Source organism: Perognathus longimembris, chromosome 21 (genome assembly GCF_023159225.1).
Source record: "Perognathus longimembris pacificus isolate PPM17 chromosome 21, ASM2315922v1, whole genome shotgun sequence".
Taxonomy (NCBI): Eukaryota; Metazoa; Chordata; class Mammalia; order Rodentia; family Heteromyidae; genus Perognathus; species Perognathus longimembris.
Window position 1 is genome coordinate 18,560,029 of NC_063181.1, and position 26,481 is coordinate 18,586,509.

General features: G+C 36.0%; 2 protein-coding genes across 2 annotated transcripts in view; both read left to right on the forward strand.

Annotated features, from left to right (window-relative positions):
• Wdr17 (WD repeat domain 17) overlaps positions 1-26,481 on the forward strand; it is a 76,011-nt gene that overhangs the window by 36,221 nt on the left and 13,309 nt on the right. The window contains exons 10-23 of the mRNA XM_048330763.1: positions 1,477-1,568; positions 5,511-5,593; positions 5,836-5,922; positions 9,162-9,326; positions 9,947-10,149; positions 11,258-11,407; positions 11,487-11,617; positions 18,258-18,383; positions 19,288-19,443; positions 20,393-20,457; positions 23,248-23,380; positions 23,861-23,952; positions 24,993-25,092; positions 25,639-25,778. Coding sequence (XP_048186720.1) covers positions 1,477-1,568; positions 5,511-5,593; positions 5,836-5,922; positions 9,162-9,326; positions 9,947-10,149; positions 11,258-11,407; positions 11,487-11,617; positions 18,258-18,383; positions 19,288-19,443; positions 20,393-20,457; positions 23,248-23,380; positions 23,861-23,952; positions 24,993-25,092; positions 25,639-25,778 — 1,723 coding nt within the window. The remainder of the gene's footprint in view (positions 1-1,476; positions 1,569-5,510; positions 5,594-5,835; positions 5,923-9,161; positions 9,327-9,946; positions 10,150-11,257; positions 11,408-11,486; positions 11,618-18,257; positions 18,384-19,287; positions 19,444-20,392; positions 20,458-23,247; positions 23,381-23,860; positions 23,953-24,992; positions 25,093-25,638; positions 25,779-26,481) is intronic.
• LOC125339568 (prothymosin alpha-like) lies at positions 4,234-4,766 on the forward strand. The gene has a single exon (XM_048330766.1). It carries the CDS (start codon positions 4,362-4,364, stop codon positions 4,680-4,682), a length of 321 nt encoding a protein of 106 aa, XP_048186723.1. The 5' UTR covers positions 4,234-4,361; the 3' UTR covers positions 4,683-4,766.

Genomic DNA, 26,481 nt, shown 5'->3' on the forward strand with positions numbered 1-26,481 from the left:
CTCAGGCCCTGAGTCCAAGCCCCAGGACTGGCAAAAAAAAAAAAAAAAAATCATTTTCCTTAAGTTTTAGAATGGGCGTGTATGTGCTTGGTTACATAGATCATGGTGCATTGTACACATAAACTGCTTTGTTAAACGGTGAAAAATTCAATGCATAACCTAAAATTAAGATAAGTAAGGGAAAGGGTGACTTGGGAGAGGTGGGTAAAAATGTTGAAAGGGTGACATTGATCAAGATGCACTGTATTCATAAACTACTTTGGGGAATGGGGACTCCTACTTAATGGCAAAGAAAGAAAGGAATGTCAAATGCTACTCAGTGGAAGAGATTCACATAACTTCTTGGCTGCTAGGCTGGTAGGTGCTTTTCCACCTGAAAGCCACTCTCAAATCCAAGCTTACTCCTACATTTGAAATAACTAGAATCTCATGATATTTTCATTTTAAAACACTGGGAATTATAGAGGAATGTAATCCAAGTAAGGGTTATATGTGATGTAATTTTATAATACATAATATAAATAATATTTTCCACTTATATCAAAACTATAAAAAATATTTTCTAGCCTAGCACTGATGGCTCATGCCTGTAATCTTAGCTACTTAGGAGGCCAAGCTCTGAAATCTGCAGTTTGAAACTAGCTCATGCAGACAAATCCAAGACACTTTTATCTCCATTTAATCAGTAAAAAGCCAAAAATAGAGGTATGGTTAAATGACAGGTTGCCAAATTTGAGTGGAAAAAAGCCAAATGAGAGCACAACTGAACTCAAGTCTCAGTACTGGCACTTTTTTTCTCATAATAATTCCAGTAAATCTTCTAGAATAATGTCAGCTGTCTCCCTTTCCTAATATCTCTGTGTTTCTAAACATCCAGGTATAATCTATAAAGTATCTTTACACGAGACCACTTGTTCTGGAATGTGTCTTAATTCAGTATTGCTTATATCATATGTAATCCAGAAATGAATAAAATGATGCAGTCCACAAGCAAAAGAAAAAATGCAAGTCTAGAGCCCAGAACTCAAGTAAAATTGGTTAATCCATCAAAATATAAACTAAATGGCCAATCTTACTGAGAGTATAATTCATTTTGCATTGAGAATCTGCAACAGGAAATAATTTTTTTGAAAAGCTATTACTTTTTGATGTATGGTTACTAATTAATTAGCTTTTAGATAAATGCAAATGAAATGTAAAATACAGTTTGAAATATGATATGATGTAGATAGCTGTATAATTTCATCTGTATTTTAGAATAAATAACAGGAAAATAAAAACTGTAAATAAATTTGTAAGTAAGAACCTCCAAAAGGTAACAGAATAGAATACTATAAAATACTACAGGTATGATGAGGTATTTTAATGCTGATAAATCATCCATGATAAAGAAACTCCTTTGTAATCTTTTGAAAGAAATCTTATTTTTGTCAAATATATATTATGTATTATCTAACAAGGATATTGTTTCCTAAGGTGGATTAAATTGTATTGCTGGAGCAACTTCCCGAAATGGGGCTTTTATCTGGGATGTTCATAAGGGCAAAATAGTACAGCGATTTAATGAGGTAAGATGTAATTACTGCTGTTGAGTAAGCAGAGCACTTCATACTTTGTAAATGTTTTACTTCTTAGTTTAATAGTAAAAAATATGCTGATATGTATATTCTCTCAATGACTAATCTATTTGAGGAAATACTTGCATTCTCAAATGTAATCTGAGAATTTTGCCTCAGACTATAAAGTTATACTCTGAAGTTATATTAGAGATTGAGAAGAATTTTAAGTCATCTTCCACAAAATCTAGGCAAAGATTAAAGGATGAAAAAGAATAAATTCAGAAGCCACAAATTATAGTTCTGATTCTCTTGATAATATGCTTCAGCACTGAATCCTTTTAATGACTTGATTCTGTTTCTTCACTTAGAAAATAATGAGCTTAGAGCCCATCATTTCTTTTATTTCCCTCTAGTCCTTGAATTACCTCACTGTAGCAAAAGTCTTAACATTGTCCATCTTCCTATGTGTAATGCCATGTATTGTATTATCCTTAGGCTTAATAATCATCCTATATTTTACTGAGTTTCATTAACATTCAAAAATTATATACAGCGGGGCTGGGAATATGACCTAGTAGTAGAGTGCTTGCCTTGTATACATGGAGCCCTGGGTTCGATTCCTCAGCACCACATGTACAGTAAAGGCCAGAAGTAGTGCTCTAGCTCAAGTGGTAGAGTGCTAGCCTTGAGAAAAAGAAGCCAGGGACAGTGCTCAGGCCCTGAGTTCAAGCCCCAGGACTGGCAAAAAAAAAAAATACATGCAGCATAATATGTACATTAGGTGTGCATTGGAGAACATGAGCAGAATACAGGCTTTTCTTTCACTATCGTGAAATTCTGTTTACTTTAAATTTAAATTATTAAGCAAGTAATTTCTTTGAACACTGCTTGCATGTTGAAGGCTTTAAAACATTTATGCAAAAGCATAGGGGCTGGGGATATAGCCTAGTGGCAAGAGTGCCTGCCTCGGATACACGAGGCCCTAGGTTCGATTCCCCAGCACCACATATACAGAAAACGGCCAGAAGTGGCGCTGTGGCTCAAGTGGCAGAGTGCTAGCCTTGAGCGGGAAGAAGCCAGGGACAGTGCTCAGGCCCTGAGTCCAAGGCCCAGGACTGGCCAAAAAAAAAAAAAAAAGCATGTTTATTGCTTTGAACACTGCCTAGCAGCTTTGATCTCCCAGAGGGGATTGCTATCATGTAGTATATGGAAATGTTGCCAAGCACTGCTAAACAATTGTGCTCTCCAAAGAAGAAACATTTATAAAGATTTTTAAAAAAAATTCTTCCCTTTTCCACATACTACACAACAGCACTTTTCTGCTAGGCAATACCCAATCTGGTCTTCACATTACCATTGCCGGGACAGTAGCTTATCTCATAATAAATAGTGAAAGAAATGAGTCTGGAAATTAAACTTGTGATCAAGAGTCAAAATATTTGTTCTTACCTTAAGTTCATTTCTTCTGATGAAAAAGTAACGTTTCTTTTCATTAGCACTTAAGTAGCTCTGACTAGTAATCCAAGCTATTAGTATGAAGGACACATCTTATATTCTTTCAAGGCTTCCCTAGCAGTCCCAGCAGGATATTAACTCAGTATCAAAATAGCCCCAACTCTATGTTACAAATATGGAGAAAATTAACAACTTTAATGAACTAAAGTATTTGTGACCCAAAAGAGAAAATGAAAGAAATTTAAACTGCTATGGATAGATGTACTTCTCATGAGAAAGGAAAATTAAGCCTCTGTCATTTAAACTGAATGAATCCAAGTCTTCCTTCCTTAACCTAGTGAAAGAGCCTTTCAAACCTGGATATTGCCTCAGGAAGTTGAATCTCTGTCTTTATAAAGCAAACTGAAAATGTGCACTAAGAAATCACTTTAGGTTTACCTTAATGGCAGCAAAAAAAAATTTTTTTTTTTTTTTTTTTGGCCAGTCCTGGGGCTTGGACTCAGGGCCTGAGCACTGTCCCTGGCTTCTTTTTTTGCTCAAGGCTAGCACTCTGCCACTTGAGCCACAGCGCCACTTCTGGCCATTTTCTGTATATGTGGTGCTGGGGAATCGAACCCAGGGCCTCATGTATATGAGGCAGGCACTCTTGCCACTAGGCCATATCCCCAGCCCCAAAATCTGAGTCTTAAATCAAAAAGAAAATTTAAAATCGACATCTAGAAATGGGTCAATTTTTGTTCACCCTGCAGACAGTTGACAAATGACATCCTAAGCATCTAGTGTACTCCTTGTGTCTTAGAAACTTGAATAGCACTAGCTATCTCCATAATATGTCTTCAGGTTTACAGGTAAATGGTGAATAAATTACTATAGGAAAATTTTGTATCTCTTCTCACTTCTCAACAAAAATGAACTCTTGAACCTAAAGGAACAACTAGTAATAACTATTACTCACTACATCTCTTATATTATACTTGGAGTAGCCTTGGTTTGAAATTCAGCCTAGAATTCACAGTAAAAGAAAGTAAGCAGACCTTAATTCTATGGATAACTGAAAATGAAGACTCTTTTTATCTGTGCCCCTCCCCCAAAAGAAACAGATCCAGATAATACTTGTCTTTAAACAATAGATTTGTTTCTTAAGTGTGACAGCTTTGCAAATTCTTAGATTAAATTAGCTATTTGGACTGGCTGCTGTGAAAAGCCATCTTTGCACTGTTCCTGCGTCTTGCTCGCCTCGGCCTCCTCAGCCACTGCCGAGACTCTGGCAGCTCCCTTGCCTGAGTCCCCCCAGCTCTCCCTTTCTTTTTTTCCTCGCTGCACCGGATCACCGGCGTGCCCCCCACCATGTCAGACGCGGCTGTGGACCCCAGCTCTGAGATCACCACCAAGGACTTGAAGGAGAAGAAGGAAGTCGTGGAGGGAACAGAGAAAGGAAGAGACGCCTCTGCCAATGGGAATGCTAATAAGGAAAATGGGGAACAAGAGGCTGATAATGAGGTAGATGAAGAAGGTGGAGAGGAAAAGGAGGAGGAAGAAAGTGATGGTAAGGAGGAGGATGGAGATGAAGATGAGGAGGCCAATGCAGCTACAGGCAAACAGGCAGCTGAAGATGAGGAGGAGGAGGATGTTGATACCAAGAAGCAGAGGACTGATGAGGATGACTAGACAGCAGAAAAGGAAAAGTTAACTCAAAAAAGGCCGCCATGACCTGTTCCCCCTCCACTTCCCGTTTCAGAATCTAAACGTGGTCACCTTGGAGTGGAGAGCCTGCCGCGCTCTGCGGGCGGGCAGCGTCACCAAACTCTCCACCACCCCACCAAAACTACAACGAGAATTTGCAACAGGGGACGAAAATTCCAAACCTTCAAGGCCCTGCTTTTTTTCTGAAAAGTACTTTAAGAAGGAAAATTTGTTTTTATTTTTATTTACATTTTATATTTTTGTACATATTGTTAGATCATTTTTAATGATCTCCGATGACCAAACCAGCCTTCACAGCATCCCGTCCTACTTCTGACTACTTGTGGTGTGACCACATTCATTATAATCTCAAAGATGGGGAAAAAAATCTTGTAAAAATAAAAGCAAAATAACAACAAAAAAATCTTATTCCGAGCATTCCAGTAACTTTTTTGTGTATGTACTTAGCTGTATTATAAAGTAGTTGGTTTGTATGAGATGATTAAAAAGGCCAAAGATAAAAAGGTTTCTTTTTTTTTCTTTTTTTTGTCTATGAAGTTGCTGTTTATTTTATTTTATTTTATTATTTTTGGCCTGTTTGGTGTATGTGTGCAATGATGTTGTCCCACAATAAACCGGAATTTTATTTTGCTGAGTTGTTCTAACAACAACAAAAATTATCTATTTGTTCTACTAACAGTAATGTCTCTGTTAGTATTATTCATAATAGAAAAACAATACTTAGAAGTCAATAAATAAGAGAAAAAAGGGGTGAATTATTTCTTATTGATAGGTATTTTGCATTTTTTGAAGCATGGAAAAAATGGAATATTCTGCATTGCCTGGAGTCATAAAGATTCCAAAAGAATAGCCACCTGCAGTGGAGATGGTTTCTGGTAAGTACTACGTATCATATTATGACATGCACTTGTCTATAAAAGATGTATTTGATCATTCTAAATTTGTATCAATGAGATTTTATTTGCATAGTTCTATATGTTATATATCATATTATATATATATATATATCAGCCCATGTAGGTGCACGTTGTATTGCTATATCACTAATTAGTAACAATGAAATGGTGTTTAAAAATACAAAATTGTTTTCCTATTAACATATTGTAATTAATTTTAGTATTATTAGAACAATTGATGGCAAAGTTCTACACAGATACAAGCATCCAGCTGCAGTCTTTGGTTGTGATTGGAGCCAAAACAACAAGTAAGTATATTTTTCCAGTAATCATTATATTCGGGAGATATTTACAGAACTATAAAATTTGGGGCTATTTGCATGTAATTCCATTATAATCTGGCATTTAGCTCACTTCATTTCCAAGAATTTTTTATTTCAAACTTTTCTTTGATAAAATATAAAGTATATGTGAAAATATGAACTTTCTCTAGATCTTGTGAAAATAATATGAATTGTGATTTTGCAGACCAAATGTAGGAAATGTGGAATAGTAGCACCTTATTATGCTGTGTTCTGAGTGAAGTCACATATACTTCACTAAATATAGAATTGCATTGTTAAGTTATGCATGAAATGGCCTGCTGATTAAACCATCTGCCATTATTTCCTATTTAAAGAATTAGTGATTGCTAATTAAAAAAAAACAAAATAAACAAAAACTAACAGTATCCTGAGCCTATTTTCTTATTCTTTATTAGGTCAAAACTTCCGTGTCTAGTCAACCAGTAGAGCTCATTCTAATTTCCGTTTAAGTGTTCTTTCTCATGACATCTACCTTCCAGTAAATTAATATGAGTTATGTTTCTGAAAAATCGTTTAATAAACAATGTTAACAGAATAAATGGCTAATGATTTATATAACCCTAAATAGATTAAGAAAAAACATGAATAAAATCTGGCATTTATGAGTTTTTTTTAAATCAAGAAATAAAACAGCACTCTTATCCTTTTAAGGCCACAGTCTACTAAATGAAAACAATCTATTATGTGATTACATAGTAGAAATTTTCAGAATTCATATTATTTTTGAAAAGTATATCATACATGGGCATTTACTTTGTGAAAAGAATACACTGTAATACCTAAACTTTTGGAACACTGATGAGAGTTTAAATTAAGACATTGACTATATAATATTTCAGATTTTGTTTTTATCACTCTCAGAAGCCTTTTAAATCATTTCCATGCTTTATATGTTTTATTCTACTTTTAGCTTGCCCTACTTTTTTTTTATGTTTCAGGGAGAGTACACATTTAAACAAACACATCTGAGCACACCAGTCTACTGATTAAATCCTTCATAGTTTTACACTGATTACAGAATAAAACTGAAACTCCCACCTAGCCTTATAACAAAGTCCTTGTGTGATCTTGATTCCAGTCTGGTTAATTAATCTCATCCAAGCCTTGCTCACATTTCTTCGGGCCATAGTGACTTTCCATTTCTTAAACTAGCCAGACAGTTTTCATCTCAAGACTTTTGCTCATGCTTCCCACCATTATGTATGACTCTTCTCTCCACTACACACTACAGACCCCACATCTCACTCTCAGCAAAAATACAACATTTACAGTCCTTCGTGACTTCAATATTAGATAACCTTCCCTTATAATTGGCCTTTAGAGCAGTTATTGTTGCTTGTTTTTGGTTACTAGAGATTAAATTTAGGGGCTCACTATGCCACCTGAGCTACTCTCCAGTCATCTTGCTTTTAGTCTGTTTTTCAGGTCACACTTTCCACTACTTTTGCCCCTTCTGGTGTCAGACTGTAATCCTACTTCCTCCTCTTTGTAGCTGGAGGCTTATGTCACCACACTCAGCCCTAAAATAAAATATTTAATTATGTAATTAGTTGCATATTGGCTTCTCCCCCACTACTGACATGTAAGCCAAAGAGATCACCAGCTAGTTTCTGTAGAATATTCATAGCAAAACATAATGTTGTTAAATCTCAGTCTGTTAAAAAAAAAAGGTAGATTAAATGTCCTATAATTACTTGTCAAGTATACACAACAATAGGATTAATTTATAGCTGAAAAAAACAGAACAGTTATACATTCTTATCCGCTTTATGGAGTCAAGATTTGGGCACTTGAAATAAAAATTTTAGTGCAGCATTTTTAGTTAAGAAAAAATTTTAGAACTACAGGTCCATTATTCTTAAACTGTTATGAACCTGTCTTATTGCCCATCTGTGTATTTCTCATATGTATTTTTAATTTATAAAATATAAAATTATTCCCCATGTATTCATATTCTCCTTTGCATTTTAGCAGAAAACTAAAAATAGCCTCTACTTACAAAACTGTATTCAAAATGCATGGAATTACAAGTTGGATATGTTTTGTGCATTGTTAATGCTTTTGATATTTCTCGAAGATCATGTACCAGAATCTGCATGTATGCAAAATACATTGTGTATATAAATCTATGTATAGAAAATAATTTTCCAAAATGTGAAAATTGGTCTGTTTATCAGTGACCCTTACAAAGATGTAATCTGTACATGTCAGTTGTAATTCTGCATGTGAATATAAAATATAAAACTCATGTGACACAATCTGCAATTTGAAATTTTGCAAGAATTTTAATGATGGTTAAAGTCCCAAGCATGTAATTCTTTAGCTTTAGCATGAGGAAACTATTTCTATGAAGCATAGAACAGATGCTCCTCAATTACACTCTTGACTATATAATTTCCGTCACGCTTTCCCTAACAATATTCAAAACAGGGAACAAGGAGTGTTATACTCTCACTCTTGTGAGAATAATGAGAAAATAACATTAAAAGTCACTCTTGTTAGAATAATGAGCAAATAACAATAAAAGATAACAGTATATTTCCAGAGAATCTTTAGATTTCAACAAATAGAGCACCTCAAGGAAGTGAAGGCACACCAGAAAGAAATGGAAAACTGGACTGTGTCTTACTATCTGTTGAGACAGCCTGTTCTGCAGGGAGCTTTTCCAGCATTGTTCTACATGAATCATAACAACCAGTATTCACACTATCTACAAAATACGTAACAATATCCAAGGCATATCGTTAATTTTTTTTTACCTACATCAAGTAACCAAGCATCACTCATACTGAAAGGACCTTTCTAAGATAAAATAATTGGAAAGTACAAGGTTCAGGAAATTATAAATCTATACCTACTAATAAATAACCTATAAAACCCAAATGTATTACCTGTGACAAGATAAATAAAATCAAATGCTAACAATAAAAGTGAAACATTTGAGGAAAAACTCTTCCTACAGGTATGCAGTTTCTACAGACAGACAGTGGCATGCATTATTATCTATATAGATATATAAATATATGATGTCTACATTTATGTATCTCTATATAGTTGCTCTTTTGCTAAGGAAGCAAAAGATTATATGTCTATATAAATTAAAGCTGTTGTACATTTTTCAATTACTAATAAAAAACAATATAAAACTAACCTGTTTTAATGCTCCACTGTTGGCATTTCAGAGACATGATAGCCACTGGCTCTGAAGACAAGAATGTTCGCATATATTATGTAGCCACCAGCTCTGACCAACCACTGAAAGTTTTTAGTGGACATACAGCTAAAGTGTTTCATGTTAAATGGTCACCTCTGAGGGAGGGAATTCTTTGTAGTGGTTCTGATGATGGGTATGTATTCTTGCATTCTAATTTTCTTGAACTTGAAATAATAAATATATTTTCCCAGAAATGTATGTGTGTATATAATAAAATCATACATGAAAATATTTAAGGCAGCTGTGCTTAACAAGTAGACATTTCAAAAAGAACTAATACTAAACTCCAACCAAAATTTAATTCTACCATACTTATATAATCTTTTTGATTCTTACTTGCCTATTTATTTTACTCACTCTTTATGCTTATTTCTAGGTTATCTTCAGGAAAATTAAGAAAGATAATTTTAAATGAACGTGTGGAAAAGAAAAAAATATTCAAATCTTATTTATAAGATATAGAAATGAGTTATGTTGCATTCGAATATTGAGAGAATAATGACAAGAAAAACATTCAATATATTAAGTACAAATACAATTGTAGTTTTTAGTATTATTGATCCATACTTGGTTAAATATATGGATAAAAACCATGGACATGGAGGTCTGATTATATTATTATACACCTCCCCCCCCAAAAAAAAAACAAGTGAGGGAAATAAAATGAATCTTTTTATGTGAAACACAGACTTGTCATAGAGAACAAAAGTATATATTATAATTTGAATTATATAGATAATATTCTATTTCCAGTTCTGTTCGAATCTGGGATTATACTCAAGATGTTTGCATAAATATTCTGAATGGACACAGCGCACCAGTGAGGGGATTAATGTGGAATACTGAGATTCCCTATCTACTAATATCTGGCAGCTGGGACTATACTATAAAAGTATGGGACACTCGAGAAGGAACTTGTTTGGATACTGTGTGTGATCATGGTGCAGATGTATATGGTAAAATATTTTTCATGTATATTTGTTACATATGTTAATGAGACTTATAATTCCTGGGCAGTACCACATTCAATATTTTCATGTATATTTGTTACATATGTTAATGATACTTATAATTCCTGGGCAGTTCCACATTCTAAAGAAGTCACAATTTTCTCTTGAAATAAAATTTCTTCTCATTGATAATTAGCATATAGAAATATCAAAGTATAAAAATGATAGTTGACAGTCATCAGAAATCATCAGAAGATGTTTATTGTTCACATTGAATTAGTCTGTCTCTGCAGGTGTGTTTATGTTTCTGTGAACATACACATATGTACCAAGTGCATATGCACTATATATATAAAATATTTATAGGTTAAATTTTCTTGCTTTACTTACAATGACTGCAGAGTGTAACATGTGGAATAGGAAATTAATCATAATGTAAATACAACTTGTTTAATCATTTCCCTATTTTTGTATACAAACAGCTATATATACAAAGTATGCACCAAGTTGCAGTAGATGTAGAAACTCAGATGACTTTTCTGTTATACATCATTTATTCTCACTTGTACTTGTGCTTGCTCTCATTCCTAATCCTTGATTCTAGTGAGTAGACTAAGGATTAAAAATAACAAATCCTTAAAGAATAATACAAATCCCTGGCATTATCCCAAAGGCATCTGCCTTGAGGCAATGTGGGACTGAGTGTAGGAGAATCCTTTTTTCTTGATGTTCTTTATTCTGGAATGCAGTTTCCAGTCCTCCATCTTGTAACTGGAACTCCCATTAACTCGTGTAGGCCATGTGCTCTATTATGGCACACTCCGTGCTTAACCAAAAAAAAAAAAAAATGCTGTTATAGTATATACATTGAGGACCATCTAGTTTTTAATAATTATATATTCATGTTTACAGAATGTGTTAAATAATGGATTATAGTTTTACATTATAAGCTACCATTTTAATTTAATGTAGGCAGAAAGTTGGCCTCTGAGAATTTCTCAGTTATTCACATTTCTTCATCATTTCAATTCTAAAGAAGATTAATGAGGTATTTATAACTTCCATTTTTCAATATTTATTCTTCTTAAACATACGTTTGTTTGTTTTCTATCAGGCTTAACATGTCACCCAAGTCGTCCCTTCACCATGGCCTCTTGCTCCCGTGATTCCACAGTGAGACTCTGGTCATTAACACCTTTAATCACTCCTTTACAAATAAACATTCTGGCTGACAGATCCTGGGAGGAAATTATCGGGAACACTGGTATTGAACATATTAAATTTCATTATTAAATAATATTTTGTAAGAAGCATTTACTTATGAGATTATATATCTTCTTCAGATTATGCTATTGAACAAGGCACTCCTCCTCTATTGTGTGGGAAAATGTCAAGAGATATTAAACAAGAAATAGAAAAGCTAACTGGTAATCCTCGAGCAAAAAAATTAAGATGGTTTTCAGAATGTTTATCAGTAAGTACTGTTAGAATTAAAACATAAGCATTATCCCTTTAGCTAAAATGAACCACCAAAGCTCTGATTCATTGCAGCTAAAATATGTTTAAATGTGGATCATATTTTGCCGAGAAAAAGTATTATTTTTAAATACATAGTTTCTCGTTCTATATGCTTTACAAACATCCATATAGTTGTATTCATCACCCCCAATTGATTTTGTCTCTTCTGTCATAGTCTGTGTAGTAGAAGAAATCAAATGTTGCCTGATAGGCCGTGGTGCCTGCCTATAATCCCCACACTTGGGGGCTGAGTCAGGTATAGGGTCATGAGTTCAAAGCCAGCAAGGGCTGTATAGTAAGAGAAAGGTGAGGAAGTGAGGGAGGAAGGAAGGGGAAAAATATACAATGAGAAATAATAAATGAGGTTATATATAGTTATACATCATCTAAAAATATACAATTAAAATTACATGAATCTACCTTGTAGGTAAATCTACATTATAATTGTGTGAGGGTTTTTTGTTGTTGTTTTTTTTTTTTTTTTTTTTTTTTTATTATCAATTGAACATAAATTTTTTTTTTTTTTTACAAGGTGCTGTGCAAAGAGGGTGCAGTTACATAGTAGGGCATTGTGTACATTTCTTGTGATATCTTACAACCTGTTTTCCCATCCCTTGTCTAGGTCAGGTAGACCCATATGCAGTATACAATGTATCAAGCACATATACAGTGTTCACAGACTTGGTCTCTACTGTCTCTCCATCTCCCTTTGTTAACAGTCATATATCAGGGAGATCATGCCCCTTTGTTTTCTGTGTTCTAGGCTTGTCTCACTCAACATTATTTGTTCGAGTTCTGACCATTTCCCTGCAAATAACAATATTTCACCATTCCTAATCGCTATGTAGTATTCCATTGTGTATAAGTACCATATTTTTTGGATCCATTCATCTGTGGAGGGGCATCTGGGTTGTTTCCAAATTTTGGCTATTGTGAATTGTGCTGCGATAAACATGGAAGTACAAATGTCCTTTTGATATCTTGGGTTTTGCTGTTTAGGATAGATGCCTAGGAGTGGTATGGCTGGGTCATAGGGTAGGTCTATATTGAGCTTTTTGAGAAACCTCCATACTGTTCTCCAAAGTGGCTGTACTAATTTGCACTCCCACCAACAATGGAGAAGGGTTCCTCTTTCCCCACAGCCCCTCCAGCATTTGTTGTTTCCTGAGTTCAGAGTATAGGCCATTCTAACTGGGGTGAGGTGGTATCTCAGGGTTGTTTTTATTTGCATTTCCTTTACTAGCAGGGATGTTGAGCATTTCCTCATGTGTTTCTTTGCCATTTTTATATCTTCTCTTGTGAAGTCTCTCTTTAGCTCTTTTGCCCATTTCCTAATAGGTTTATTGGGCTTGGAGGGGCTTAGTTTTTTGAGTTCTCTGTAGATGACAGATATCAGGCCTTTGTCTGTTGCTGTGCTGGTAAATATCCTTTCCCATATCGTTGGCTGTCTTTCTATTTTGGTGGCTATGACCTTAGCTGTGCAGAAACTTTTTAATTTGTAGTAGTCCCATTTGTTGAGTCTTTCCCCTATTTGTTGTGCGCCTGGGACTCTATTCAGGAAGTTCCTTCCTGTGCCTATAAGTTCTAGTGTCTTTCCTACTCTGTCCTTCAGTAGTTTCAAGGATTCAGGTCTGATGTTGAGGTCCTTGATCCATTTTGAGTTGATCTTGGTGCATGGTGATAGGCTTGGGTCTACTTTGAGTTTTCTGCATATGGCTGCCCAGTTCTCCCAGCACCAGTAGTTGAAGAGGCTATGTTTATTCCATTGTATGTCTTTAGCTCCTTTGTCGAATATCAGTTGGCTGTAAGAGTGCGGTTTTATTTCTGGGTCTTCAATTCTAATCCACTGGTCTTCCGATCTGTTTTTATACCAATACCATGCTGTTTTTGTTATGATGGCCTTGTAGTAGAGCTTGAAGTCTGGTATGGTGATACCTCCTGCACTATGTTTTTTGCCTAGAATTGCTTTGGCTATTCTAGGTTTTTTGCTGTTCCATATGAACTTATGGATTGGTTTCTCTATTTCAGTGAAGAATGTGGCTGGGATTTTGATAGGTATTGCATTGAATTTGTATAACAATTTGGGCAGTATGGCCATTTTCACTATATTGATTCTGCCTACCCATGAGCATGGGAGGTCTTTCCATCTCCTTGTGTCTTCTTTGATTTCCCTTATTAGATTTTTGTAGTTTTCATTGAATAGGTCCGTCACGTCCTTGGTTAAGTTGATCCCTAGGTACTTTATTCTTTTTTTGGCTACTGTAAATGGAATCGTTTCCATAATTTCCTTTTCTGTTTGTCTATTGCTGGTGTACAGAAAAGCTGCTGACTTTTGTGGATTGATTTTGTATCCTGCTACTTTGCCAAATTGGTTTATTAGATGTAGGAGTTTGGGTACTGAGTTTTTTGGGTCCTTGAGATATAAGATCATGTCGTCTGCGAATAGGGATAACTTGATTTCTTCCTTGCCGATGTGGATCCCTTTGATGTCCTCCTCTTGCCTTATTGCTATGGCTAGGGATTCCAGTACTATGTTGAACAGAAGTGGGGAGAGTGGGCATCCTTGTCTTGTTCCTGTGTTTAGGGGGAATGATTTAAGTTTCTCTCCATTTAATATGATATTAGCAGTTGGTCTGTTGTATATGGCTTTTATTGTTTTGAGGAATGTTCCATCTATTCCTGTTCTCTCCAAAGCTTTTAATAGGTATGGATGTTGTATTTTGTCAAAGGCTTTTTGGGCATCGACTGAGATAACAATGTGATTCTTGATTTTAGTTCTGTTTATGTGGTGAATTACATTGATTGATTTACGGATGTTGAACCATCCTTGTGACTGAGGGATGAAGCCTACTTGGTCATGATGTATGATATTCTTGATCACTTTCTGGATCCTGTTAGCTAATATTTTATTGAGGAGCTTTGCATCTGTGTTCATTAGTGATATTGGTCTGTAGTTCTCTTTTTTTGTTGGATCTTTGCCTGGTTTGGGGATGAGTATGATATTAGCTTCGTAGAATGAGTTCGGGATTTTTCCCTCCGTTTCTATTTCGCGGAAGAGTTTGAGGAGTATTGGAATTAGCTCCTCACTAAAGGTTTTGTAGAATTCATTGGTGAATCCATCTGGGCCTGGGCTTTTCTTAGTAGGGAGGTTCTTGATTACCTCCTGTATCTCACCGTAAGTTATTGGTTTATTTAGTTGATTTATTTCTTCTTGGTTCAGTTTGGGCAGTTTGTACTTCTCTAAGAATTGATCCATTTCTGTAAAATTATTGTTTTTTGTTGAGTAGAGGTTTTGGAAATAGCTCCTTATGATTGTTTGAATATCGTGTGTATTTGTTGTAATTTTTCCTGTGGAGTCCCTGATTTTACGTATATGAGTCTCTTCTCTTCTTTTTTTTGTGAGTCTTGCAAGGGGTCTGTCAATTTTGTTTATTTTCTCAAAGAACCAGCTTTTAGTCTTATTTATTTGTTGAATGGTCTTTCTATTTTCAATCAGATTTATCTCTTCTTTAATCTTTGTAATCTCTCCCCTCCTAGTCGTTTTAGATTCTGTCATTTCTTGTTTCTCCAGTTGTTTTAGTTTCATCGTGAGGGTATTCACCTGCTCTGCTTCCATTCTTTTAATGTGGGTACTGAGTGCAATGATCTTGCCCCTCAGTACTGCCTTAGCTGTGTCCCATAGGTTTCTTTGTGATGTGTTTTCTTTGTCATTGTGGCTTATGAATTCGTTGATTTCATCTTTAATTTGATCTGTGGCCCAAGTGTTGGATAGCAGCGTGGGGTTTAGCCTCCAAGAGTGTGTATAGGCTCTGTGGTATCCTTTGTTGTTGAGGGTTACCTTTAATCCACTGTGATCAGATATAATACATGGGATGATGTCAATTCTTTTGTATTTGCTGAGGTTCTTTGTGTGGGCTATGACGTGGTCTATTTTGGAATATGATCCATGGGCTGCTGAAAAGAAGGTGTATTGGGTCTCTGTAGGGTGGAAGGTTCTATATAGGTCTGTTAGATCCATTTGGGCAATGGTGTTATTTAGGTCCTCAGCTCCCTTACTAATCCTCTGGGTGTTGGATCTGTCTCTTGGAGAGAGAGGAGTATTAAAGTCACCCACTATGATTGTGTTTGCATCTATCTTGCTCTGTAATTCTGTGAGAATTTGCTTGACATATGTCGGGCCTCTTTTGTTCGGTGAGTATACATTTATCACCGTGATGTCTTGATTCTGGATTTTTCCTTGTATCAATATGTAGTGTCCTTCTTTGTCTTTTTGAGTGGACTTTAAAGAGAAATCCAGCTTGTCTGAGATCAGGATGGCTACACCTGCCGTTTTGGTGGGTGCATTTGCTTGGTAGATCTTGCTCCATCCTTTCATTCGAAGCCTGTTTTTGTCCCTTGCTGTAAGGTGGGTCTCTTGTAGACAACAGATGTCAACTTTTTGCTTGCGGATCCATTCTGCCAGTCTGCTCCTCTTGATCGGGGAGTTTAAGCCATTTATATTTAAAGAGATCAAGGATAAGGGTGTTTTTTCTCCTTCCATTTTCTTGTTGGGCTGTTTTTTCCTGTTGTTTTTTTTTTTTCTTCTTGTCTTTAGTGAGCTTGTGTTTCTGCTGGACTTTGGCTATTGAAGTTTCTTTCTGAATCTGTCTGTGTGTCTTTTACGATCTCTGTTGGGTGGGCTTCCCCTCTTAATATTCGCTGTAGGGCTGGTTTTTTATTCACATACTCCTTTAGCTCCTCTTTGGTGTGGAAAGATCTGGTTCTCCCTTCGAATGTGAACTCCAGTTTCGCTGGATATTTGATCCGAGGTTGTAAATTGTTATTCTGAAGTACTTGGATGGTGTTCTTCCACTCACTTCGAGCTTGGTAAGTTTGTGTGGATAAGTCGGATGTTATTCGAATCCTCTTCCCATTGAAAAAAGTTTCCTTCTTCGCTTTGGCTGAATTCAGAATTTGCTCTTTAATCTTGAGGTCTGTAGTCTTGAATATTATGTGCCTTGGGGTGGTTTTCCTGGGGTCTGGCCTGCCAGGTGTCCTATAGGCTTCGGTTACCTGGATGGGGTCCCCTGTGAGATTGGGGAAGTTTTCTGCAATAACTTTATTGAGAACATGATTAAGCCCTCTGCTCTGATATTCGGCTCCTTCTTCTATTCCAATTATACGCAGATTATATCTCTTGTCTTTGTCCATTAGTTCCTGGAGTAATCTTCCCTGAAGCTTCACCTTTTCTTGGAGTGTGGTCATTTTCTGGTTGTTGTCAGCTGCTTCATCGTCCAGGCGAGAGATTCTGGATTCCATATGGTCCACTCTTTGTGTTATGGTTTCAATTGCGGAGTTTATGGATGTCAGAGAGCTATTCATGGTTGTCATATCAGCTCTGATCGTGGAAATTTCTTCCTTTAAAGAGTTGTATTTTAAATCTATTTTTTCATGCATTTCAATTCTCAGGGTGTGGAGATTTTCTTTAAAGGCGGCTTGCATTGTATCCATTTTTGCTTCCATTTCTTTAAACGAGGCTTGCATTGTATCCAGTTTTGCTTCCATTTCTTTCTTGGCTTCCTGGGTGTCCTTCCAGATTTCCGCTCTAAACTCCTGGAATTGTTTTCTGATTTCATTTCTGACGGTTTCGATCATTCCTGTTAACATGTCCTCATTTGCTTTTTTATTCTCCATCTCCTCTCCAGTCGTGCTGCTTTTTGGAGCTGGCGAGTTGGCTTGTCCTTTGATGAACTGAGTTATGTTTCTTTGTGATTTGCGCATCTGGAAGTCTGTGTAGTTCTTCCCTCCCTTCTGTGTAGGCGTGTCTGCGTCAGCAGGTGCTATCGCTGTGGCCCCGCCCACCAGTGCAGGGCACGCCTATCAGAGCGGGCGCTTTCGCCGGGGCCCCGCCCTCCTGTGCACTGTGAGTCCCCTACAACAGGCACTTAAGTGGGGTCTGCCTCCCAGAGCGAGCCCTGGGTTGTTGGGTTGTGCTTGCGCCCTCCCGCGAGTCCGTTGGGGGGGTGAAGCAGTATGTGTGGGGCCCAGTGGGATCGACTGTCCGGGTGTGGCTTGGCACCCTCAGACCTCGCCTCCGCTTCGAGGAGGGGGAACGAGATCAGGCTCAGGTGACCCTGCTGGGCTGGTATTGCCCACCAGCGCCTGTGATTTTAGTTGTAAGAGTCCGCAAGGTCTAGGCGCCTCGGGTGGGGCTTGCCCTGCCGGCCGTCCCTGGCCCCTGTTGGGAAGGGGACGGGGCCGGTTCTGCCAGTTCAGGAACCTTTGGGGGCTTGGGGCTGTTCCGCCCTTCCCCTGCTAGACTGGCTTCCCAGTGCCTGCTGGGAGCTTCCCGCCTGATTTGGGGAATCTTTGTTCCCACGGGAGTGGGGAGGGGGAGGGAGGGAGATATATCGTCTTTGTCGGGCTTGGGTCTCCCGTTGGGGGAAGGGATTATGGGGGACTCACTTTTGCTGCTTTGTGTGCGTGTCCCGCACCGCCGTTGGCCCTTCAGGGGTTGGCGAAGTGTCGTGGTGGCTCCCCCGTTCCCTCTTTCTGCCGCGCTCTTTTTGTTGTTGTTTTTTCACCATTTTTTCTGTGTGCATTCTTTCATCTTTTAGCCTCCAGGTGGCAGTGACAATTTATGGAATTTGGTTGCTGTGATAAAAGGGCAAGATGATAGCTTACTTCCCCAGAACTACTGCAAAGGAATAATGCATTTGAAGCATCTGATTAAATTTAGAACAGTGAGTACAATGTGCAATATGATGTATTTAGTCAAATGTTAAGTAGAAAAATTGTAAGAAAATAAAATATTCATAATCAGATAGGTATGCTGAAATAAATTAACTCTTCAGAGATAATTGTGTAAAACCATTGATAAGAGTATAAATTGATTTAAGAACAGGCTAAAGCAGTAACAGTTTTCATAGATTGAATCTCATAATATTGTTCAAAGATCACTTGAAACTTCCTGAAATGTTTTATCCTTACCCAGTTACCAAGTGATTGCATTGTATGGATGGCTCTGATTTTAGTCTTAGACAAGCACATCATTAGCTATAGACCAGGATGTGCTATATTAAAAATGATCTTGTTGTAACTTTAATGAATGCCAATATGGGATTAATTATTTTATACCTGATACTTTGTCCATTATCAACAACAGAACCTATTCAGAAACCCAAAAGGAAAAAAAAACAGTTTGTATATTTTTGATGAAATATCAATACTTAACTTGTGGAACATGAAAAGTATATTAGTAGTGAAGATTTGACGGTCACAGGAATGATTTTTTTATAAACAAAATTACTTTGTAAGTAACAATCTGAATACTTGATCAGTATAAGTGAAAAATCTGTTACAGTGTAGGAGCTGAAATGAATCAATCATTTGTATGTTCATTAGAGACATATCTCCTTTTTAATTAAATAGTACTTTGTCACTAACTTTTGGCCTTTGTTTTCCTGAATAACCACCATACCTGGAGAATATAAAGGATGCTCTGATACCGTCTCCTCTCCTAGTACCTAATCCCTATTGTGTTTAAAAATTTTTGCTTTTTAGTATGTAGTGTCCAGTTCCATATGCTTAAAAATACCCAGTTATCATATAACAAATTTTAAAACCTACTGTTTTCTTTTTAACCAGTCTGAAGCGCAAGAGCTAACAACAGTCAAGATGTCTAAATTTGGCGGTGGCATTGGGGCACCCACTAAAGAAGAAAGACTGAAGGAAGCTGCTGAAATACACTTGAGATTAGGACAAATTCAGAGATATTGTGAACTTATGGTTGAACTTGGAGAGGTAATGTGCCACTAAAGTAAAATTAGTCTACTGTAGTATCCTAAAAATATGATTAATGTTAAGTATTAAATCTAAGAAGCTTAGTTATTTTAGATGATTATTTTCTCAGGTAATGCCCGGTACATATCTTAAAATAGGTGATAGCAGATATATACCTTAGGAGAGTAGTTAATACAGGGAATTCTCTAACAGAATTAGCCTAATTCATGAATCTGAAGAGAAGTCCAGTCCTGTTTTTATAAGGCCTCTGGGTAATTCTCCTGCATACTAGTCTTTGAGAAACACTACCATAAGCATTATAAAGTGATTTGGACAGCTTATACATTTTAATTCTTACAGTGCTACTTCAAAGTATCTTTCTCTCTATTTCTTTGGAGGCTTGCATTCAGTAAAAAATATATTTTCAAACAACAATCATAGCCGGCTTTGATTGAATACTGAGCTTCTTGAATAGCAAAAAAACAATATGACAAAAATTAATTATAAAGAAACAAACTTTATAAAAATGAGTAGGAAAAGAAAATAAAAACAATTAACACATTTGTTCAATGTAAATAAATTAGAATAAAATAGTTCCTCCTTAATCGAAAATAGATCAAATTATCCTGGTACATTAGAAGAAACGTCATGATATTTTCAAAGTCTATATTTAGTTACTATTCTTTTCTTTGTTGCCCTTGTTTACTGCCTCCATTTCTTCTTCTGTCTTTCAATCGCTTTTTCTCTAGGTCTGCAATTGAATTTTGCCTGCTAAATAAGATAATTTTATATATTTTTGTTTTATAATGTTATATTTATTCTGGGTGGGATCCATTAAGTAAAATACAAAAATGTTCCTAGAAATCCAGAACTACACATATGCATTACTATAAATATGAACTCATCAATGTCTATTCATAATGTAATCAAAATGTATATTGTTGCCTTTCTTTCTTCCCTGTTATTCTAGTGGGACAAAGCACTGTCAATTGCACCTGGGGTGTCAGTGAAATACTGGAAGAATTTAATGCAGAGGTAAGACATGCCTTAAAATCCTATTAAAACAGAATCAGTATAAATGTGGAAGCAGCTATTGAAAATTCTTTTCATGTTGTATCTTTATAAGTGGACTTTTTTGGTCTGTTAATCCAATAAGTTAATGAATATGTCATGGTTTAGTATTTGTCCTCACTTCTAATGAAGACAATAGAAGGCAAATTTCCTCATTTAAATGTGAATAAAGACCATCACACATTCTGACTACTATTATACTGAAACTGAAATAAAGGTTATCAAACATCTTGTAGAATACTATATAATCATAAATATTCTTCTGGAGACACAAATTTTCATCAAGTCCTCTTCTTGGACTGGTGGTAGAGAATGGTCTGAATAATGAGTACATTTAACTAAATGTCTACTTTCGAGTGTCATAAATCAAGAAATTGTTTTCATTTTTTTCTTATTTATTGTCAAAGTGATGTACACAGAGGTTACAGTTTCATACATTAGGCATGGGTACATTTCTTATACTGTTTGTTACCTCCTCCCTCATTCCCCCCTCCCCTCCCTTTTCCCTCTCCCCCCTATGAGTTGTTCAGTTGGTTTACACAAAACAGTTTTGCAAGTATTGCTTTTGTAGTCGTTTGTCTTTTTATCTTTTGTCTCTTGATTTTGGCATTCCCTTTAACTTTCCTAGTTCTAGTAACAGTATATACAGTTTCCAATGTACTCAGATAAGATACAGTGATAGTGCAGGTACAACCACAGGAAGGGGATACAAGAGGATCATCAACAATAGAAGCTACGGTTTCACACGGCATGAACATGGAGTTCATTTCACTTAGCATTATCTTATGCATTCATAGGGGTATAACTATTAGGCTCTGTGATCCTCTGCTGTGACTAGCCTAAATCTGTGCTAATTATTCCCTATGAGGGAGACCATAGAGTCCATGTTTCTTTGGGTCTGGCTCACTTCACTTAGTATAATTTTTTCCAAGTCCCTCCATTTCCTTAAAAAAAAAAAGAAATTGTTTTCATTAAACAGGTCTAGTGATTCCCTAGGACTGATGTAGTAAATTGTCATACCTCCAGCAATTCTGGATGCTCAAAGTCCAAAGTCAAGTTTCTTGCAGAAGTGGCCACTACTAGAGACTCCCAGAGAGAGTCAGTCATATGCTTCTCTCAGTTTCTATTGTCTGCTATCTGTCTTGGGCATCTCTCAGTTTAGAGATATGTCAAGAGCCTCTGCCTCCCTTCATATGGCATCATCCTTTGTTTCGCAAGTTTAGAATGTCTTTTGCTTACAAAGACTATAGTCACACTGGATTTAGTGCGTACTCTATCCTAATCCAATGTATTTCCATATTAATTTAATAAGTCACATAAGCAAAGACTCTATGTCCATATATGTACAATCATGGGTTGCCTATATAAGGACCACAACACATCTTTTGCAGAATACCTTCCATTCCACATATACAATTATTCTTTATTCTATACCATCCTATTCATTTACAAACTATTTATTTAGCATCCACTATGTACCACTACTGTGCTGTATGTGATGAGTAATTCTCCTACATCTGGCATTTAAAAATGGTGATACTGGAATTTTAACTTGAGGCCAGACAGGTACTATATTGCTGAGCCATGCTTCTAGCCCTTTTCTGTGCTGGTTATTATTGACACTGGATCTCACAATCAAGTACATGGATGGACTATGCCTATTTTAGGCTTCTCAGTGTACCTAGGATGACAGGCATGTACATCTGTGCCCAGCATCTTCTGCTGAGTTGGAATCTTGTGGACTTTTCTGCCCATGGTAGGCAGAAACCTTGGTCTTCCCAATATCTCATTGCTTAAGTTGACAGATGCTTGCCACTAAACCCAGTTAAGAAGTGGTCTTGCACACTTTTCGGCTCAGACAGTCCTTGAACCAAAATCCTCCATTGTCAGAGAAAAAAATTATTTTTCTTGCAGCAAATAGTTTAGAAAAAATATCCAGTTATTCATATACACAAATTAAAAGGAAAACAAAGCCTTACTATGAAATCTGGAAATATTTCTACTTTGCCACAGACTGAGAAGTAAGCTGTTCCCTACTCTCCTTACAGGAAGTTAAGCAGGAGCCTTTTTCTAGCCTTCAGATTCCCAGAACTGCAGATGATTCTAAACTTATGTAACAGCACAACGCATTTGTGAATGTTACTGTTTGACCTTTAACAAGGTCAAGTTAGCAGTTGGTAGTTATTCCACAAAGCATCCTATGAACCTCAAAATCTTAATTGATTTTATCCAAGATGAAGGTATTGAATTTTCATGACTGAACTTGTAGAATGAATGTAAAGATTGTCTGATATTCTATATAATTGTTGAAATATTTTCCAGTACCTCGCAATATGAATATGCTTCTATCATGGTACTTTTCATAAGTAGGCATCTGTATGAAAATACCCTTAGATATATTGTGATACAGAAAACCTGACATAGGCTTGTATATTTGAACTGAAAATAAGAGATAAACAACGGAATAGGCAAGAAAATGTGTTCTAGGTCTTCAGAACAAAGTAACTAAAAGGTGTCTGCTGTAGTTGGCTTATAGGAGCTGGTGGGGAGTTAAGAGAAGATAGCATACAGAGATTGTGGAATTAGGCGACAGGGAGATGTTTTAGGACTCTTAAAAAAATGTTCAGTTTTTTTATTGTTTTCTTCATCCAAAGAATATCAGAAGATAGTAAAGTGTTTCAAACAGAGTTATTCAGACAGATCTTGAAATTATCATTTCAATTTAATATCATAAATATGCCCTTATTTTATTAGGAGAACTGACCAGCTAATCCTGGAAGATAAAGATGATGTCATTCCATATTGCATAGCCATTGGGGATGTGAAAAAATTAGTCAACTTCTTTATGTCAAGAGGTCAACTTAAAGAAGCCTTGCTTGTTGCACAGGTACAAACACATAAACATACCAGCTACAATGGATGACGGGTGGGATAATAAGAAGGAGAAAATTGCATTGATTTGCCTTTATATAGTTGGCACACATCATGGCTTGAACATTGCCTGTCTCCCTAACTTTTTCTACTTCAACATTTTAGTCATTCAATCTTCCTTTTCCACTCTGAATTTCTTTTAAATATTTTATTATACAACCATTTCTGAACTTACAAGCATCCCTGAATTTTGAACCATGTGCACAGTTCTGACTACAATAAACATGCATTTCAATTGTTTTTTAAAAATCAGTTATCTTAACTTACATATTGGTACTCATGATAGAGTTAACATAATTTTTTTAATTCCAAAGTTAATTCCAAACCATACTATAAATTTCAAACATAGTATAAGTATAAAATTTGTTGAAAAGAATAAGTTGACTGCTTATCAACAAATCAGTTAGGATTAATTAGAGGCTTAACTAAATTCTAGGCGGCATGTGAGGGAAATATGCAAACTTTACATGTTTCTGCAACCAAAGGAGCTTCAAATTCTGATGATGTCTACAAGGAAGACTTGAATGAGTGAGTGGTTTATTCTTTGTTTGGGGTTAACACATTTTAAGGCTGGTTTCACATCAGTAGTATTCAGAGGCCAGTTTTGAAGGCTAGTTTATTTTCCTCTGTATATTGAGGAGTTGCTGCTTTGTGCTTACTGCTTACTCACGATGATCTAGCTCCATGACAGCATCCATCAGGTATTTAGACACAGCCTGTCTACATTTATATCACTTTCAGAAAAGCAAAACACATTCCAATAGACAGCAATTAAAGCCCTTAAATACTTAAAAAAACTGACCAAGTCATGCTGGGAGGGGTTGTGCTGATAAAAAAAATAATGTTTCACTGTAAAGTCAGTACCTGTAATCTCCAACTGTATCTGTAATCCCACAATCCTATGATACCACAGAATAGCATTTATTCCTCTTTTACAGAAGACTTACAAATAGCTATTTAACAAAAGAAGCAGAAGCTAGAATTTGTCATCCTTTTAACCTTTCCTAACTTAATTCTCCATCTCAGATTACTTCTGTTCGCTTCTACTGGGACCCTGAACAGTAGAGTACATACACGTTTACAATACTCATGATGTAGGAAAGCATCACAAAATGAAAAGCAGACAGTGTACAAGAACCAACATCTCCTGGATCCTTGCAGAAATTTCTGAACTTGGTATTAAAGACCTAATAATGTACACAAGACAGATTTGGACACCACTTAAAATTTTACAGTGTCATCCTAACCTGTAATCCTTCTAAGGGTCAGCTGCCCGTAAACCTTAGTCACACACCACCCAATGCAGAGTGGGGATATTTAAAAATCAAGCTTTTCTTTTGATAGTTGTAAAGATTGAGACTGATGAGAGGCTGATCACATCATATACTGGAAAAGACTGCTTTCTGACTGTTGCTTTCCAAATTACTGCTTAAACTTAAAATGTGGGTATATAAGGGAATCCTGTTTTGTTCCTTTATCACCTTTAGAAAGGATATTTGTTCATTTTTATGATGGAATCATGTATTGGTACAGAGTTTTGTTGATATTGTTGTTGTTTTCCTTTCTAGACTCCTACACAAAGTCAGTAATGAGCTGGCAGAATGGTATTTTCAGGATGGTCGAGCTGTATTAGCTGCATGTTGTCATCTAGCTGTAGATAACATCGAGGTACCACATTTCAAATTGGTGTATGACTGAAAACACCCTTAGATATATGATATTGTTTGAGGGAAAGATAGGTAATTTCTGTGTAAGATCTGGCTTTGTGTACTTCTAAGTTTAAGTAATTTCTCTCAAATTAGCACACATAAATTCTATAGTTTATAGATTCTCTTGTTTTATTTATTTTTATCACATGATACATACTTATAATGACATTCAGAATAATTTATCACTGTTATACAGTCTACTATTTTCCTAATAGAGTGAAGTATTGAGAATGTTACAGCACACTATTAAATCATAAGAATAGATAAAAGAGTTGTAAAGTCTTCTAAATTCTGAACATTTTCCTATGTGTCCTGTTATCATCTTTTCCATCATCATTGTAATTACTCTGACATAGATACTTTATAGGACTATTATAATCAATATTTTATAAGAATAATTGATTTATAGGTTAATACTACTTTATCTACTTTATGAGCTTGGAAGGGAATGATGATCCTACCCAGCAGCTATGCAACTGAAGAAATTATTTTCTTATTGAGCAAGCTTGCTATGGCATACCTAATCCGTGGAAATGAACTGGAGTTGGCAGTCTGTGTGGGCACTGTACTAGGTGAATCTGCAGCACCAGCTACCCACTATGCCCTAGAATTGCTGGCAAGGAAATGCATGATGATTCCAATGTGGTAAGATTTTGTTTTAATGGACAGAATACTTTTATAGTTATAGCATGCAGTTTAAAAACATGATCAAGTGCAGTTGATAAAATGTGTGTTGGGAGAACAAGTCCTCTCTTTTTATACAAAGATATGTTACTAGGAGTGGTAACAGGAGAATGAAGTAATGGTGAGAACTACCATGGTGATATAATAAAACTACTATGAGCCCTTCTTAAATTGTAGTTCCATAATGTTTCAAGCTCTCAAGGTGCTATGAGATGATATGTGTGTACTTCTTTAGATTATCAGGACCACAAATCTCCACATCATTTATAATTTTGTATATCTACACTTACTCTTAAAGGTCTTGTAATCCTAGTTTAAGGCTTCAAATATAAAATCATTTTTCTAAAATAAAACAGTAAAAAGGTTTTCCTGGGGACTTAAGAATAGAACCTTTCCCCAAATTCGGAGAGGACTTTAAAAAAAATAAGTCCTGGGAAATACCCTAGGGTAAATTGGAAATCTAGGCCAAAACAATTTTCCCTCAGATATGCACAGCCCTGTTCTTGTGTCAGATCTGTCATTAAGATAAGGTATCTTAATGCTATCTTAAAAGATAAGCTATCTTAAAAGATGTGTTGCAATCTATTTAATAGATGTTTGTTGAATAAAAATAACTTTAGTTTTTTTCCTCAAAATTCAAGAAGTTTTTTAAAAAAATTGTTAG